The following is an 18,826-nucleotide window of genomic DNA, read 5'->3' as shown; positions in this document are numbered from 1 at the left end:
AATACTCCAGAAGATAGAGACAGAGTTCAACGAGATCCAAACACAATGGAAAAATGGGCAAATGAGAACAAGATGCAATTTAATAAAGATAAGTATAAAAGTTCTGCATCTGGGTCAGAAAAATGAAAAGCATACCTACTGGATGGGGGATACACTTCTAGGTAACACTGTGTGTGAACGAGACTTTGGGGTACTTGTGGACTGTAAACTAAACATGAGCAGGCAGTGTGATGCAGCGGTAAAAAAGGCAAATGCCATTTTGGACTGTATCAATAGGGGCATCACATCAAAATCACAAGATGTCATAGTCCTATTGCATACGGCACTGGTCAGACCACACCTGGAGTACTGTGTGCAGTTCTGGAGGCCTCACTTCAAGAAGGACGTAGATAAAATTGAAAGGGTATAGAGGAGAACGACAAGGATGATCTGGGGCCAAGGGACCAAGCCCTATGAAGATAGGTTGAGGGACTTGGGAATGTTCAGCCTGGAGAAAAGGAGGTTGAGAGGGGACATAATAGCCCTCTTTAAGTATTTGAAAGGTTGTCATTTGGAGGAGGGCAGGATGCTGTTCCCATTGGCTGCAGAGGAAAGGACATACAGTAATGGGTTTAAACTACAAGTACAACAATATAGGCTAGATATCAGGAACAAAATTTTCAGTCAGAGTAGTTCAGCAGTGGAATAGGCTGCCTAAGGAGGTGGTGAGCTCCCCCTCACTGGCAGTCTTCAAGCAAAGGTTTGATACACACTTTTCTTGGATGCTTTAGGACAGGGGTAGTCAACCTGTGGTCCTCCAGATGTTCATGGACTACAATTCCCAGGAGCCCCTGCCAGCAAACACTTTAGGACAGTGGTCCCCAACCTTTTTATCAATGGGGACCAGTCAATGCTTGACAATTTTACTGAGGCCCGGGGGGGGGGGTAGTCTTTTGCTGAGGGACGTTGTCACCACCTGAGCCCCTGCTCCACTTGCTTTCCCGCTGGCACCCCTGATTTCCTGCCACCTTCTGGGGGGCACTGCCAGGAGCAGCTGTGCAGTGCCATGCCAAGGGGGAGCCCCAGCCATGGCAGCCGCTGGAGAGCACCAAAGGTGAGCCAGGGGCAGAGTGGCAGGGCACCCCCCTAGGCAGCAGCCAGGGAGGTGGACAAGGAAGAGCTGCGGCCCGGTACCGACTGATCCATGGACCGGTACTGGTCCCCAGACTGGGGGTTGGGGACCACTGCTTTAGGATGCTTTAGGATGCTTAAGGCTGATACTGCGTTGAGCAGGGGGTTGGACTAGATGGCCTGTATGGCCCCTTCCAACTCTATGATTCTATGATTCTATGATTCTAGTCCATGGACATCTGGAGGACCACAGGTTGACTACCCCGGTTTTAGGATGCTTTGGGCTGATCCTGCGTTGAGCAGGGGGTTGGACTAGATGGCCCCTTCCAACTCTATGATTCTATGATCTAATGTTCACCTGCTACTTGTTGTGAACAACTTACAGAAGGTAACATAATAATAAATTAAAAGAGAGAGAGAACTCTGCATGCATGAGACAAAGAAGCCACGATAACATCTTCCTAGAATCATAGAATCATAGAGTTGGAAGGGGCCATACAGGCCATCTAGTCCAACCCCCTGCTCAACGCAGGATCAGCCCTAAGCATCCTAAAGCATCCCAGAAAAGTGTGTATCCAACCTTGGCTTGAAGACTGCCAGTGAGGGGGAGCTCACCACCTCCTTAGGCAGCCTATTCCACTGCTGAACTACTCTGACTGTGAAATTTTTTTTCATGATATCTAGCCTATATCGTTGTACTTGAAGTTTAAACCCATTACTGCGTGTCCTCTCCTCTGCAGCCAACAGAAACAGCATCCTGCCCTCCTCCAAGTGACAACCTTTCAAATACTTAAAGAGGGCTATCATGTCCCCTCTCAACCTCCTTTTCTCCAGGCTGAACATCCCCAAGTCCCTCAACCTATCTTCATAGGGCTTGGTCCCAGATCATCTTTGTCGCTCTCCTCTGTACCCTTTCAATTTTATCTACGTCCTTCTTGAAGTGAAGCCTCCAGAACTGCACACAGTACTCCAGGTGTGGTCTGACCAGTGCCGTATACAATGGGACTATGACATCTTGTGATTTTGATGTGATGCCTCTGTTAAGACAGCCCAAAATGGCATTTGCCTTTTTTACCGCTGCATCACACTGCCTGCTCATGTTTAGTTTACAATCCACAAGTACCCCAAGGTCTCGTTCACACACAGTGTTACCTAGAAGCGTATCCCCCATCCAGTAGGCATGCTTTTCATTTTTCTGACCCAGATGCAGAACTTTACACTTATCTTTATTAAATTGCATCTTGTTCTCATTTGCCCATTTTTCCATTGTGTTCAGATCTCGTTGAACTCTGTCTCTATCTTCCGGAGTATTTGCCAGTCCTCCCAATTTGGTGTCATCTGCAAACTTGATGAGTAGTCCCTCCACCCCCTCATCTAGATCATTAATAAATATGTTAAAAAGTACTGGGCCGAGCACCGAGCCCTGAGGTACCCCGCTACTCACCTCTCTCCAGTCTGATGGAACACCACTGACAACAACTCTTTGAGTGCCGTTCTCTAACCAATTCCCTAGCCACCTAACTATCTGAAAATCCAGATTGCCGTCCTTCAACTTATCCATCAGAACATCATGGGGAATCTTGTCAAAATCTTTACTAAAATCCAAGTAAATGACATCAACCGAATTTCCCCGATCCAGTAAACTTGTTACTTGGTCAAAAAAGGAAACTAGGTTGGTCTGGCAGGACCTGTTGGAGACAAATCCATGCTGACTTCCTTGGATCACCAAATTGTCCTCCAGATCTTAACCAGTGTCTGCTCACTAGCTTAAAGTCTTGTTGTTTCCCTGAGCTGAAATGACTTGTGCGTCTTCAAATTCTGCCTTGTGGTTCTTTCAGCTCTTTCTTCCAACTTTTCTGGTGTGTGTGTGCGTGCTCACACGCATGCGTGTGCATGCATAGAGATCTCCTTTCCCATGTGAGCAATATTTTTTGGGGGAGGGGAAGATTTGGGACTGCAAAAGTCCTGCTACATAAAAAGACATCTCTTCTGTGAACAGAGATTACATATGGGAATCCACTTAATATTCTGCAGCTCACGCATAATGACAAATTATGCTCTACCATGTTAAATTGCCAAGCCATGGGCGAATCCAAGAATTCCCCGTGAAACTTGATCTGAGGGACCACTTCTCTGAATACGTTGTATCTTGTAGTGTTCACCAACTGTAAACATATCTGTCTTTCTGTCTGTCTGAATTCATTCCCCAATCAAAGAGGAAGCTCTTTCTCTTTCAATGCCAACCAGCTAACGAACCCTGGTCGTAAGGAAATACACTTAAAAGCTCCCAAAAGAGATCAGGGCCCAGACGAAACTCTCCAAGTTCCGCAGAGCCTGTAGAATGGAGCTCTTCCGCCAGATCTATGGTCAAGGCCAATTATAGCCAAATCCAAATCTCAGGCCTCCCTCCCACCTCTTCTGCCCTCCTTTCCTCTTCCAACACCTCCCAGTACCCAACACCTATAAACCACCGATCTATTGTTTCCAATTTGTGCTTCAAAATTTTAATCTATTTTATATTGTTTTATGGAATATACTGGTTTTAGAGTTTTAGTTCCTGTGTTAAATGACCCAAGAAAATATATCCGAGAGGGACAGTATATAAATACACTGATGTAGTGGTTAGGAGTGCGGACTTTTAATCTGGCATGCCAGGTTCGATTCTATGCTCCCCCACATGCAGGCAGCTGGGTGACCTTGCGCTCGCCACGGCACTGATAAAACTGTTCTGAACAAACAGTGATATCAGCACTATCTCAGCCTCACCCACCCCACAGGGTGTCTGTTGTGGGGAGAGGAAAGGGAAGGCAAATGAATGTAAGCTGCTTTGAGACTCCATCAGGTAGAAAAAAGCGGCATATAAGAACCAACTCTTTTTCTTCAGTAATATCAAGGCTCTCTCGGCCTCACCTCCTTCACAGGGTGTCTGTTGTGGGGAGAGGAAGGGATGGCGACTGTAAGCTGCTTTGAGGCTCCTTCGGGTAGAGAAAAGCGACATATAAGAACCAACTCTTCTTCTAACTCACTCACTAACGTGTCTGACCCACACAACCATCTGTGGGTGTGCCAGCATCCACAGTGTCTAGGTTGGCCCCAGCTGCACCTTCTTTTCCAGCAAGGCTTACTTCCAAGAAAACACGGAAGTGTAGGGTTGCCAGCTCTGAGTGGGGACTTTGGGGGTGAAACTGGAAGTGGGTGGATTTGGAGCAGAGAGAGACCTCAGTGGAGTAAGTAAGTGTCAAAGCATACATAAACATCAATCTAGGAAAAAGAGGCTATTCTTGAGCAAATTTATTTTTAAATAACCTAACCATGGAAAGTCATTAACTTTACTGGGAAAATTTTATTTTTGCAGGCAAATAGAGCCAAGTCCAATAGCCCCTTAGAGACAAGATTTTTGACAGACAGGTTTTCAAGAGTTAAAGCTTTCTTGGCCAGATTCAATAAGGGAGCCTCCCCAAACTTTATTGGTCTCTAGGGGGTGACTGGATAGAAATTCAGTTTAGGGTTACCATATTTTGAAAAGCAAAAGAGAGGACATATTTCCCACTAATTCCGTCAAACAATTGATAGTTATGACAAGTTATCATTCTTCAAATAGTAGGAATATTTCAAATGAGATTTGGTAGCACCATAAAGATTCACTTCTTCAAGACGTGAACTTCTTCATGTGTTAGTCAAGACGTGACTTCTTCATGTGTTAGTCTGCCTGCAGCAATAGAAAACAGCAAGATTCCAGTAGCACCTTATAGAGACTAACCAAATTGATGGCAGTGCTCACTTCAAGATTGGTTGCCCTGTTAGACTGCTTGTAGCTGAAGAAAAGACCCAGAGTCCACAAACACCTTCAAGACTAACAACATTTATGGCAGTTTCAAATGGGTAGCTGTGTTGGTCAGAAGTAGCACAATAAAATCAGAGTCCAGTAGCACCTTTAATACCAACAAAGATTTATTCAGAGCGTGAGCTTTCAAGAGCAAGCACTCTTCCTCAAACTATGATCTTCTTACACGATATATTCCCCTTCAACGATGGATCATGGTTAACGATGTCAATATGAGGGGCTATTATCAGGAGATGGCGTGCACCTCACAAGAGACGGAAAAAGTATTTTTGGGAGAACCTTTGCACACCTGGCGAAGAGGGCTTTAAACTAGACAAAAGGGAGAGCGAGACATAAATTCAGAACTTGGTGTGATGGCAAGATCTGAACACGAGAAGATCTCAAATCTACAGGGAATGTTACATAAGCAGGGAACTACTAGCTTACAAAGAAGATCAAAAACCAAAACCATGAGGCACACAAAGGATGGACTACGATGTCTCTACACCAATGCACAGAGTATGGGAAACAAGCAAGAGGAACTAGTAGTCGTAATAGAGGAAGGGGGCTATGACCTAATAGGAATCACAGAAACTGAGTAGGACACTCACAATTGGAATACTAAAATTGAGGGGTACAATCTATTCAAAAGGGACAGACAAAAAAAGAAGGGGGGGGGGTGTAGCAATATATGTTAGGAATCTTTATACTTGTGAAGAAATACAGGTACCCGAGCATGAAATTTCAGTTTGTATTTGGGTAAATATAAAAAGAGTAGGAAATGAGAGTGGTATTATTTTGGGTGTCTGCTATAGACCAACGAGCCAGTCAGAGGACTTGAATGAGATACTGCTAGACCAAATTACAAAAATTTTCAAAAAGGGGGAAACAGTGCTCATGGGTGACTTCAATTACCCAGATATCTGTTGGAAGACCAACTCTGCTAAAAATGCAAACTCCGTTAAATTCTTAACTTGTCTTGCTGACAGCTTCATTTCCCAGAAAGTAGAGAGGGGAACCAGGGGCTCTGCTATTTTAGACTTGATTCTCAACAGGGAACAACTGGTAGATGAGGTGGAAATAGTGGGTACACTTGGTAGCAGTGACCATGTGCCTTTGGAATTTTCAATTATGGGAAAGAGAAAGCCTTTATGTAGTCATACGTATAGACTGGACTTCAGGAAAGCTGATTTTCACAGACTTAAAGGTATGTTGTGTAGAATCCTGTGGTCAGAAAGACTTAAAGAGATGGGAGACCAAGAGGGCTGGGAGTTTCTTAAAAGTGAAATACTGAAGGCTCAATCACAAACAATTCCCTTGAGAAGAAAGGATGGATGGAGCCTAAGGAAGCCAAGCTGGCTCCATAAGCAGTTGTCAAAACATTTAAGGAATAAAAAAGAGTCATTTAGAAAATGGAAGGAAGGCCTTATTACCAAGGATGAGTATAACAAATAACCCATAATTGTAGGGGGGGGTGAGAAAAGGTAAAGCTCAATATGAGCTTAGGCTAGCAAGAAATGCTAAACGTAACAAAAAAGGTTTCTTTAGTTATATTTCAAGCAAGAAAAAGAATAGGGACACCATAGGACCACTGCGAGAACAAGAAAGTGAAATTATAACAGATGATGAAGAGAGGGCTGAACTGCTTAACTCCTATTTCTCCTCAATCTTCTCTTGTGAAGAAAATACTGATCAATGTGGCAGAAACGTAACACAACACGGGGGACAGAAATGGTGGCCTAGGATCACTGTTGGAACAGTCCACAAACACCTAGTTTTTTTAAATGACTCAAAGTTTTCTGGGCCAGATGAACTGCATCCAAGGGTACTAAAAGAACTTGCAGATGTCATCTCTGAACCTCTGTCCATTCTTTTTAACACTTCTTGGAAAACAGGTGAGGTGCCAGATGATTGGAGGCAGGCAAAAGTTGTCCCCATCTTCAAGAAAGGGGAAAAGGAGGATCCGGGTAATTATCAACTAGTCAGCTTGACATCTGTAGCTGGCAAAATTTTGGAACAAATAATCAAACACTCGGTCCTTGAGCAGCTGGAACAGAGAGGTGTGATTTCTAAGACTCAGCATGGGTTTCGCAAGAACAAGTCATGTCAGACCAACCCTATCTCTTTTTTCGATAAAGTGACTACCTTGCTGGATCAGGGGAATGCCGTGGACATAGTTTATCTGGATTTCAGTAAAGCTTTTGATAAGGTTCCACATAATATTCTTGTTCACAAGTTGGTAAAATGCGGTATGGATTCTAATTCTGTCAGGTGGATGAATAACTGGTTGACTAATCGTACCCAGAGGGTACTTGTTAATGGTTCAGCATCTTCTTGGAGAAGAGAGACAAGTGGAGTGCCCCAGGGATCTGTCCTGGGGCCTGTGTTGTTCGACATATTTATAAATGATTTGGATGAGGGATTAGAGGGGATACTTATTAAATTTGCAGATGATACTAAACTGGGAGGGGCAGCAAACACAACTGAAGACACAACAGAATACAGGATGATCTTGATAGGCTCGAGAAGTGGACTAAACTGAATAAAATGTTCAATAGGGACAAATGTAAAGTTCTGCATTTAGGTAGGAAAAACCAAATACACCAACATAAGATGGGGGAGACTTGTCTTGGCAGTATTATGTGCGAAAAGGATCTAGGAGTCTTAGTAGACCATACATAGAACATGAGTCAGCAGTGTGACTCAGTGGCTAAAAAAGGCAAATGGGATTTTGGGCTGTCCAGATCACAAGAGGTGATGGTACTGCTTTACTCTCCTCTGGTTTGGCCTCACTTGGGAGTACTGTGTTCAGTTTTGGTCACCCCAGTTGAAGAGAGATGTTGACAAACTGGAACATGTCCAGAGAAGGGCAAGAAAGATGGTGAGGGGTTTGGAGACCAAGACATATGAAGAAAGGTTGGGGGAGCTTGGTCTGTTTAGCCTAGAGAGGAGACTGAGAGGGGATCTGATAACGATTTTCAAGTATTTAAAAGTGTGCCATGTGGAGGATGGAGCAGAATTGTTCTCTCTTGCCCTAGAGGGACAGACCAGAATGAATGGGATGTAATTAATTCAAAAGAAATTCCATCTAAACATTCAGAAGAAGTTCCTGACAGTTAGAGTGGTTTCTCGGTGGAACAGGCTTCCTCGGGAGGTGGTGGGTTCTCCATCTTTGGAAATTTTTAAACAGAAGCTAGATTGCCATCTGACGGAGAGGCTGATTCTGTGAAGGCAAAGGGGTGGCAGGTTACAGTAGATGAGAGATTGGGATGTGAGTGTCCTGCATAGTGCAGGGGGTTGGACTAGATGTCCCATGAGATCCCTTCCAACTCCATGATTCTATGATTCTATGATTCTGTCATGTAAGAATATCATAGTCTGACAAAGAGTGCTTGCACTCCAAAGCTCACACCCTGAATAAATCTTTGTTCGTCTTCAGGAGCCAGTTTGGTGTAGTAGTTAGGAGTGCAGACTTCTAATCTGGCATGCCAGGTTCGATTCTGCACTCCCCCACATGCAGCCAGCTGGGTGACCTTGGGCTCGCCACGGCACTGATAAAACTGTCCTGACCAAGCAGTCATATCAGGGCTCTCTCAGCCTCACCTACTTCACAATGCGTCTGTTGTGGGGAGAGGAAAGGGAAGGCGACTGTAAGCCGCTTTGACCCTCCTTCAGAGGCAGCATATAAAAACCAACTCTTCTTCTTCTTCTTCTTCTAAAGATGCTACTGGACTCTGATTTTATTGAAAATTTATGGCAGGGTGTGGAGCTCTTGTGGATCACTGAGGTGACTCCCTAAAGCTTCTATGCTAATCTTTCAGGTTCTCCTGGACTCTTTTCTCCTGCTGCAGACAGACTAACACGGCCACCCATCTTGAAGAAGTGAATGGTTATTCCTGCAAGCTCCTCCCCTGCTACCAATTTTGTTAGCCTTTCAGGTGCTCCCGACTCTGGCTCTTTTCACCTGCTGTAGACAACACTAACATGGTGACCCATCTTGATCTACCTACTATTTAAACTGTGATAATTATTATTAACTAGGAATTATTCCTAACCTTCCAACCCCCAAAGAGGACATTTTCATAACTTTTTTTAAAAAACAGTCCAAAAGTGGACTGACACCAATAAATGGAGACTCTGGTAACTATATTCTATCAACCCAGTTCTATATTTCCAGGCAGAAATCAAGAGCTGCGTACCTTAATGAAGGTGATCCCCACGACCAGGCCCTGTTTGGGAGGGGACTTGTTGAATGTGTCAATGGACACAATCTCCGCATCAACTGGAAAGGGAAAAGATATTTTAAATTGCAAGCCATACAAAGGCAGAAGGTTTCGAGATGCACTGTCACCAATAAAAAAGAATTGCCAAGCAAATATAAGAAAAAAACCAAAAGCAGAGCTGCCTGCTACAATTCTTGCCTTTTGCAGGTGTGTTCAGTTCCTCTTTGACATTGTTAGGCCTATAGGAACATCAGGCATATGCTGAAGACCCCAAAGTGTGGGTGCAAATGAGGAATGCCTGCAAACATGAGCACTCCCCAGGGAATCCGGATATGAGCACCTCTCATTCCCCCTCCCCCCATCAGTCCTGTGTAACCATGTGATTGGATTCCTTGGACAACTGTGTTCTAGGTGACCCAAAGGAAGATGTCAGAGAGGCCACATTTATGTATACATAGAGAACCAAAGGCAAAATATATAAAATAGAAGATTGCTTGCCTCAAACATGACACAGCAGCTAAAAGAAAAAGAAGAGCTGTTTTTTATAATCCTATTTTCTCTACCTTAAAGAGTCTCAAAGTGGCTGACAATCATCTTCCCTTCTTCTACCCCCAACATACACCCTGTGGAGTTGGTGGGGCTAAGAGAGCTCTGAGAGAACTGGGACTGCCCAAGGTCACTCAGCTGGCTGTATATGGAGGAGGAAAGGGAAATTAAACCCGGCTTTCCAGATTAGAAGCCGCCACTTTTAACATTACACTACTCACAACCTCTCTTGATATTCTATTACGGGTATCACTAGCTGAATATAAGTAAACGGCAGCTTTTTCTCATCTATCAGCAACAGGAGGATAGTAAGAACATCAGAGCAGCCATGTTAGCTCAGGCCAGAGGCCCATCCAGTGCTAAACAGTAGCCAAAACCCAGGGGCCATCGGAAGTGGGGCTAGAACTCCTGAAGCCCTCCCACTCTTGCCAAACCAAAAAGATCAACTTGGAACATACAGGGCACCCAAACTGAGCAATGCAAATCATTTAAGTACTTAGGTAAGACATTCTCTGAGACCCTGTCATGGAATGCCCACATAGCATCCCTAAAAGCTTCAGCAGCAAAGACCTTGGGGGCAATCATGAGATTTTACCACACAAAGGGGGACACCTCTAAAATGATCCCCAGCTTACTGTATGGCATCGAATCTTGGGGCAGGAAGGAGCAAGCACTCAGTGGCTTAGAATCCATGCAGAACACCTTCATGAGAGGTGTCTTAGCTCTTCTTTTAGAGCTCGCGCTCATCTAGCCCTGCTAAAATGGTAGAAGAAAAATATACTGTCTACTATAAACTCTTGTAGCCATCAGTGCTTCAACTCTGTCATAGAAGCTAAAGGGCCACTTTCTGCCTTCGAAGATAGTATTATTTCACATTACACTGTCCCAGATGATTATTAGCTGAATTAGGAAATAATAAAGACCTAAGTGGGTTTTCCTCTAGGATGCAAAAATTTAATTGTGCAGTCCAGGTGTGCTCCGTGGTTAAAAAAGATCACAACAGAGTCCTGTATCTGGATAATATAAATGTGAGCAAGCTAAGGGTAGCGTTTTCAGCCTTGAGATTTCAGTCAATGCCTTCTTCTGTTTTGACTGGGAGATATGCTCAAATTCCTCTTTTACAATGTCTATGTATCTGTGTGAACCCAGTAGTTGAAGATCTGCCACACTGTCTATTGGAATGGCCACTTTACACAGATCCAAGGAAGACATTTCTAAATAAAATTATTCCAGGGTCATTTTCTTCAGATATTTGCTTTCAAATTTGTGACACAAAGGGTCGCCACCTTTGTTTTGGCCGCAAGAAAGATTCAAGCTGGCCTTGTGGCAAATACTGTGGGCTAATGAGCAGAATGTATGGGTTAAGTGTAATTTTTATTCCGGTTAAGTGATAATCAGTGTTTGTTTTGAACAATTTTATTGTTATCTGATCTTGCGATGGTCTATGGCCTGGTGCAATAAAGTCTCCCAGTTATATCTCCCAGTTTTGCCCCCTCAACAATACAGACTATCACTGCCCCAAACATAAGAACTTAAGAGAAGCCATATTGAGTCAGAACAATAGCCCCTCCAGTCCAACATTCTGTGTCACACAGTGGCCAAAACCCAGGGGCCATCAGGAGGTCCATCAGTGGGGCCAGAACTACAGAAGTCCTCCAATGTTGCTCCCCAAGCACAGAATCATAGAATCATAGAGTTGGAAGGGGCCATACAGGCCATCTAGTCCAACCCACTGCTCAACGCAGGATCAGCCCAGAGCATCCTAAAGCATCCAAGAAAAGTGTGTATCCAACCTTTGCTTGAAGACTGCCAGTGAGGGGGAGCTCACCACCACCTTAGACAGCCTATTCCACTGCTGAACTACTCTAACTGTGAAAAACTTTTTCCTGATATCTAGCCTATATCGTACTTGAAGTTTAAACCCCTTACTGCGTGTCCTCTCCTCTGCAGCCAACAGAAACAGCATCCTGCCCTCCTCCAAATGACAACCTTTCAAATACTTAAAGAGGGCTATCATGTCCCCTCTCAACCTCCTTTTCTCCAGGCTGAAGAATACAGAGCATCACTGTCCCAGACAAAAGGGAAGCCCTGTTTGGCCAGGTCAGTGGCCCATCCAGTCCAAAACTGTGTCAAAACCCAGGGACCATCAGAAGGTCCACTAGCAAGGCTAATGATACCAGTCTACCTTACAGAGCAGTCTACCTTACAGAGCAACAGAACAAGCTTGTTCCTGAAAGAAAGGGGTGCAGTTCCTGCGGTCTTGCTGCAATCTCAGCTTCACCCTAGGGTTCCTATCTCTGGGTTAGGAAAGGATTGGGAGGGCGGGGGTGCAGTGTGAAGAAGACCTGCCTGCAAAGCTGCCGTTTTCTCTAGGGACTCTGATCTCTACAGTCTGGAAATCAGGTGCCATTCCAGGAGGTCCCCAGCCACCTCTGGATGCGGGAGTAGAGCCAGGTGCACCCGCTCCCCCTCCCCCTCCCGCTCCCGCTCCCGCTCCCCACCTGGGATGTAGGTGAACTGGAGCTCCCGGGCCACGGGGCGCAGCTTCTGTCGCAGGTCCTGGTATCGGAAGTAGATCACCTTCCCCTTCAGGGTGGCGGCCAGCAGCCCCCCCCGCCTGTCCCCGGCGCCCTCCGGGCCCCATGGCGCCCCCTCAGGAACGCCTTTGGGGACCTCCGCGGGCACTCTACCCTCCAGGCCCGCCCCCTCCTCTGGCCCCAGACCCGCCGCGCCACACGCTCCCTCCTGGCCTCGCCCGCCGCCCCGCGCCGCCCCCGGCAAGGCAGCCAGCCCGTAAATGTTGCTCTGAGAGGAGAAACGGGTGAAGCTGTCCTCGAGGAACGGGCAGCCCGCGGGGGACACCATGCCGGCACAGCAGGGCAGCCTCCCAGCCAAAGCCGAGGCAACGGGGACCTTTCAAGGATGCGGCGCTGCGGTGACATCACTAGCGTCGCGGAAAACTCTGGGGGAACGCCTTTCTTCCCTTCCGCCCGTTTTCAAAACGGCCGCTCAGGCTTCCCTGCTTTTTGGATTCTGGGCCGTGTCGGAACAGAGGGCGAGTCCGACGTGCCAGTCCTGGCGGAAGCGCGTCATCCTTCAGGAGGCCGAACCATCCTTTGCATGCCCACTTATTCCTTCCGTTTCTTTTCATGGGTTTTCAATGTAGTACTTCCTGTCAGTAGGGATGCCAACCTCCAGGTAGGACCTGGGGATCCCCTGAAATTATAGTTCACTTGCTGGCGAGAGGTCAGTTACACTGGAGGAAATTGCTGCTTTGGAGGGTTGACTCTATATCATTATACCCCATTAAGCTCCCTGCCTACCTCAAATTCCACCCATCCCAACCCCCAGTCTCCAGGTATTTCCTAGCCTAGAGCTGGCAACCCAACCCATCTTCTTGTACAACAAAATTAGTCCAATAGCACCTTTAATAGCACACCTTGAATCAATCTTTGTTGGTCTTAAAGGTGCTAAAAGGTAAAGGTACCCCCTGTGCAAGCACCGAGTCACGTCTGACCCTTGGGGCGACGCCCTCTAGCGTTTTCATGGCAGACTCAATACGGGTGGTTTGCCAGTGCCTTACCACTCTGCGCACCAAGAGGCTCTTCTTAAAGGTGCTATTGAACTCTAATTTTCATGGGCTACTTCATACCAACACAGCTACCTATTGGAATCCATCCTCTTTTGTTTCTGTATAACATTTATTAGCATCAGGCGATCACTGTGCAACAAGATTCAGGTAGGTGGCTCTGTTGATCAGAAGGGGCAGAACCACGCTGGAGTCCTGGGACACCTTTAAGACCAACATAATGTAAGGGAAAGTACATGTTTTCATGTGCATGCACTCTTCTTTAGATACAGGTGTTGAAGCAGCAGAACAAAAGTTTGAGTCCAGAGCTATCTCAAAGACCAACTAAGTTTTATTCAAGGTGTGAGCTTTCATGTGCATGCTTATTCCCAGAAATAAACTCAGTTGGTCTTAAAGTAAGGTGACCAGATTGTCCCACTTTTGGAGGGACCTCTGGGGGTACCTGGCAAATTGTACTTATGTTGACATTAAAAAAAAAAAATATATATATATATATATATATATATATATATATATATATATATATATATATATATATATATATATATATATATATATATATATATATATATATATATATATATTGCATTCTATGCGTTCTATGCAACTTTTTGTTGCTCCATATAGACCAAATTTTTAATCAAGACCCCCCCCCCCCCCCCGTCAATGGTCTCCCACTTTACCAATGTTAAAATCTGGTCACCTTATCTTAAAGATGCCCCTGGACTCATGCTTAGATCCAGTGAAATCAGACGTCTTCAATCATTACACATAAGTAGAGGTTGAGGATTATTGTTTTGCTGTATCTGACAAAGTGTAAATGCACATGAAAGCTTATATTCTGAATAAACTTTTGTTGGTCTCAAAAGTGCCCCTGGACTCTAACTTGGTTTGGCTCGCCAACTTCCAGGTGGGGCTGGGAGAATTCCTAGAAGTACACATTACAGAGATTAAGTCAATTGGAGGAAATGGCAGATTAGGGAAACTGTAAAGTAAAGGTATCCAATGTGCAAGCACCGAGTCATGTCTGACCCTTGGGGTGACGCCCTCCAGCGTTTTCATGGCAGACTCAATACGGGGTGGTTTGCCAGTGCCTTCCCCAGTCATTACCATTTTACGCCCCCAGCAAGCTGGGTACTCATTTTACCAACTCCAGAAGGATGGAAGGCTGAGTCAACCTTGAGCTGGCTGCTGGGATCAAACTCCCAGCCTCATGGGCAGAGCATGTCGGCTGCCTTCCCACCCTGCGCCACAAGAGGCTCTAGGGAGACTGTAGGGTACACTATAGCGGAGTTGCCGTGCCTGGGTGTTTGTGCTTTCCCCCCACCCCCGCAGCACAGCGCTCACTACGCTTGAGTGAATCAGCCGCTTTGTCGGCTGATCGCTCCCGGCACAGCAAGCACCACGCTGCGTAGGGGGGGCCGCTTCCCTCCCCCCAGCCCACTACCGAGGTTTTCGCGGCCCAGGAGTTGGCGACCCCTGCACTATAGGGGCTACGGCGAATGGGAGTCCTAGAGAGGCATCAAAACCCTACAGCTTCCTCCCCAAATTCTATCTTCCCCAGGGTCTACTCCAGCTCTCCAGGAATTTCCCAAACCACAGTTGGCAACCCTATTTATCAAATTTATTTCAGGTTTACCAGATGTCCTTTTTTGTTTTTGGTGTTTGTCCTCTTTGGAGCTCTTTAAAAGGAGTTGGGGAAAGCCCTGTTTTTGGGTTGGAGTGTTAAGAATATTCCTAGTTAGTAGCAATGATTACAGCTTATAAGAGGGACATTTAAAATGAGATTTGTCATACGGGTGATTTGTCATACACTTGAAGCAGGCAGGAAACGTCCTTTTTTGCTTTTCAAAATACATCAACTCTGATTTATTCATCGGCTACATACAACACAAACATCTGGTGGCCACAGGAGGGCACTTTCTCGTAGGTCTTCAATGCCCTGCCAACAAGAGCAAGAACAACTGATCTGTTCTCCATAATGAAGCATTTCTGCTTATTCACTTTTGTGCTTTTCATATAAGCATCATATTTTACCTGTTGCATTTTGGCACTTTCACTTTTGTCATTTGTACCACACCTCCTTTGGGACCTGGTTTCAAGTGAACTCTGCCCTGTAAAATGCTTAGACTGCCCCCCCCCTTTAGGCGTAGTCTTTGGTATCCTTTGCCCCACAGTTCTTGATGTCTTACAGATTTAACATGCACTTCAGTTAATACCCCAGGCTGGCGTGAAGCACGGCAGTGACAGGACACGTAAAGCCACTGTTACCACACAATTTCACAGGGAATTTCAGAGATCCTGGAGAAACGGGTGCCTGCCTCCTTTTCTTCCTCAAAGCCGAGGGCCCTGCTTCAGCTTTGCTGCCCTTGACTTTACAAATTAAAAGCAGATCTTAAAATAGTTCTGAAAACGGCCAAGACCGACATTTCATCCTTATCTCCCTTCACTGTCTTTATCCCCAGTGGGCAGCTGCTTCAAAAGAGAACACCTACAAAAGATCAAAAAAATCTAAAAGGCTCCAGTACAGGGCATGGGCTAGTTTAGCAGCACCCCCTCCCTTGCAGAGAAAACAGTGCCATTTCATGATTTGGAGGGGGATTGGTGGTTGGCTATAGCATACAAAATGGTTAAGAAGATTTTTAAAGCATCGCTTGTGAACCTGTCAAATCACAGAGTTGGCAGGAGCCATCAAGGCCAGCTAGTCCAGCCCAAAGCAGCCTGGATGAGTGTTTGTCCTGCTGCTGCTGGACCATGCCGGTGAGGGGGAGGCAGCTAATTCCACTGCTTAACTCAGATGCATATTTCACTTACAGTCCAACCCTAACCTGAGATCTTGTTCACACACACACTACCCAGAAGTGTATCCACACTCACTTTACAGTGACATGAATATGCAGCTCTACGCAAACAGAATCCCAGCAAACTGCTAAACCCTTTGAGCCCATGAGGGGCACAGCTTGCTTTCAAAAGGTTTAAACCCCTCTTTAAGAGGGAGGCACAATCCTGCCAGGATGACACTTGAGCTCGCAGCCCAAAATTCACCCGCAGGTTTAAGCAAAGCATACCGGGATAACACATTTGGGAACAATAAACATTATTGCAAGGAATTGCTTCTGAGAGTTGGCTTGGCATTGGAGTTAGGAGCAGCAACCTCTATCTGGAGACCTGGGCTGGATTCCCCAGTCCTCCTCCTCTGCATGGAGTCAGCTGGGCAACCTTGTACTGATCAGTTCTCTTAGGAGCTCTCAGCCCTGCCTACCTCACAGGGTGTGTGTTGTGGGGCGAGGAAGAGAAAGAGAAAGGGCTGAGTCAACTAACAGAACTGCTCAGCAAGAACAGCCATAAGAGAATTGTGATTAGCCCAACGTTTCTCAGCTGGCTGTGTGTGGAGGCGCAGGAATCAAACCTGGCTCTCCCAATTGGCAGCCACTGCTCTTTAACCACGATACCAAGTTGCTTATGGCTACATTGTCAGGGTGAAATATTGAAGACTGGGATCAGCTCAGAAGCAGAGGAAACCCAGAGCAGCCCTCCATCCACCTGAAGACTAAACACATGCAGAGACAGCCAAATTCAAGCGTAGAATTGTTTTTATAGACATATATATAATCACAGTCAGAAATGGAACCACAACTCAGTGGGGTGATGGGAGGGGAGGGGCCAGAATTAGTACTCAAACACCAAGGGTGCGAGAGACAGCACGGTACATTTTGAAGACATGCAAGTCATTTCAGCACAGAAAAGCGGAGGGAACCTGACCTGGAGAGAGGCGACCGGTTAAGATGTTACTGTGGTTTCTTTGTCCCACCCATGCAAAGTTTTTATTTTCCTCACCCTCTAAATTAATTCTGTTGCTGTGTGCAAGTTGTTCACTATGATCACTTGTGGGTAGGGGGCGAGACGCATGCAGAGCACTTCCGAAAACCTCCCGCTCCCATCCCCGCTTCCGAGAATAAAAAGTTAAGCAATGAGAATTTCTGGAAGTGGGAGAATTAACCTGAAGCTCCAACCCCCTTTTCACTCCCAGCTACATAATACGAATATTGTTTTAGAAAGCCTGATGCGAGGAGAAATGCAGGGCGGGGAGCAAGGAAGGGTTTTGACTACCTGGGGAGCTAGTCTGCTCCTAGCCCCTCAGGAAGCAGGAGAACTGACATCTTGCTTAATCCAGGGACTAGCTACAAATATGCAGGGCCATTACATATTGCATGAAAGAAGGGGAAGAGCTGAGATGGTGGCATTAACTGTCTAGACCAGCACACATTGGGAGCAAGGCTGCCCTGTCAACCAGAGGAAGCCAAGGAAGCCAGCACAGGGTGCAAGTTACCCTCAATTCCTGTGATTTCGCAAATCTCCACTCCTATTTGTGAGATTAAGGTGGTGGTGGTGCACAGCCTTCTGGCTCTGGCAGAAAGCTGTAGCTGCAAAGGGCTGGGCTCAGCATTGACCTCGGGAACAGAGAGCAACTTCCCCACCCCGAGAGAGAATAACACATGGAAGCTCGAGGAAGGGAGAGGCGATGGCGGCCACCCCATATGAAAACCTGCTTCGGGGAAGGAAGTGGGAGCAGTTTTGAAGTTTGGGGAGTGGGTGTCAGGGGAGTGTAAGGAGATTCCCAGCAGCCACGGTGACCTGGCCTCTCCTGCCATAAAGACCCAGGGATGAGTTTCTTCAGACAGGTTTCTTAGGCAAAGAGGAAAAGAAAGTTGGCACCACTGGATGGCGCAGCTGGAGAGACTGGAAATATTAAACTGAAGAGTTATTTTAAGCCCCTAGGAAGAAATCCAGGCTGGTTCGGGGAAGAGAGGCCTGGGGAGGGAAGAAATCTAGGCTGGCTCAGAAAGAGAGAAAGAGGGGGGGGGGAGCGCAGCAATACAATGAAAAGGGAAGAACCTCTTACTACAGGGCTTGCAGTTCTCTCTAGCTGGAGCCAGTCCATAGGCATCACTCCCTGGTTTCTGTTTCTGCCATATGAAGAGACAGTGGCAGGGGAAGGGGGGGTGGCGATGAGAAAGGGATTAAATAAACCATTGGCTGTTGAAGTCCAGTTCCTGGAGCTAAGACCCTCCCCCTCCCTCTCCCCCACCGCTGATCCAGTCAGAGTCCCCTCAGAGAAGGAGCAGCGGATTATGGGGAACGTCCACTTTTAACGCAGGTCCTCCTCTTCACCCTGTATGGTTTTCTTAATGCGCAGCAGCATGGTGGTGAGCCACTGGTCCAGGCGAGAGATCGAGTCATACTCCTTGACCTGACAGAGAGACGGAAAAAAAGCAATGCGCCAAAATCCAAGCTACACCTTCAAAAGGAGGACATTACATTTCCCACATTCAGTACATGCTTTCAGGACTTTTGGTTTCTTCTACTACAAGCAAACTGGGCTGTCCTCTGTGGTCATTTGTTCATGCTCTCAACAAAATCCTAGCTTGGAGTCGCCAGCACTGCTAGGAATTGTCGCTGGTTTGCACCTGGAGATTCTAAAGGCTAATGGGTTATTCTAATGAAGAAATCCCTGAAACCTTCTTTAGGCTTTGA

At 46.2% G+C, this 18,826-nt stretch overlaps 2 protein-coding genes across 7 annotated transcripts in view; both read right to left on the bottom strand.

The window, feature by feature from the left end:
• KPTN (kaptin, actin binding protein) overlaps positions 1–13,026 on the bottom strand; it is a 62,853-nt gene extending 49,827 nt beyond the window's left edge. Inside the window, exons 1-2 of one of the 6 annotated variants that reach the window (XM_077336519.1) lie at positions 12,204–13,026; positions 9,133–9,215 (exon numbers count right to left, since the gene is read on the bottom strand). In XM_077336519.1, the coding sequence (XP_077192634.1) occupies positions 9,133–9,215; positions 12,204–12,567 (447 nt within the window). In that variant the 5' untranslated portion in view covers positions 12,568–13,026. The remainder of the gene's footprint in view (positions 1–9,132; positions 9,216–12,203) is intronic. The other 5 variants (XM_077336516.1, XM_077336517.1, XM_077336518.1 and 2 more) reach the window with 5 other exon arrangements.
• A 3,840-nt stretch (positions 13,027–16,866) lies between these two features.
• NAPA (NSF attachment protein alpha) overlaps positions 16,867–18,826 on the bottom strand; it is a 75,715-nt gene continuing 73,755 nt past the window's right edge. Inside the window, exon 11 of the mRNA XM_077336513.1 lies at positions 16,867–18,542. Coding sequence (XP_077192628.1) covers positions 18,441–18,542 — 102 coding nt within the window. The 3' untranslated portion in view covers positions 16,867–18,440. The remainder of the gene's footprint in view (positions 18,543–18,826) is intronic.

The sequence above is a fragment of the Paroedura picta genome, chromosome 5 (genome assembly GCF_049243985.1).
Source record: "Paroedura picta isolate Pp20150507F chromosome 5, Ppicta_v3.0, whole genome shotgun sequence".
NCBI lineage: Eukaryota > Metazoa > Chordata > Lepidosauria > Squamata > Gekkonidae > Paroedura > Paroedura picta.
The sequence above is the reverse complement of the archived record's forward strand: the minus strand, read 5'-3'. Positions and strand labels throughout refer to the sequence as shown.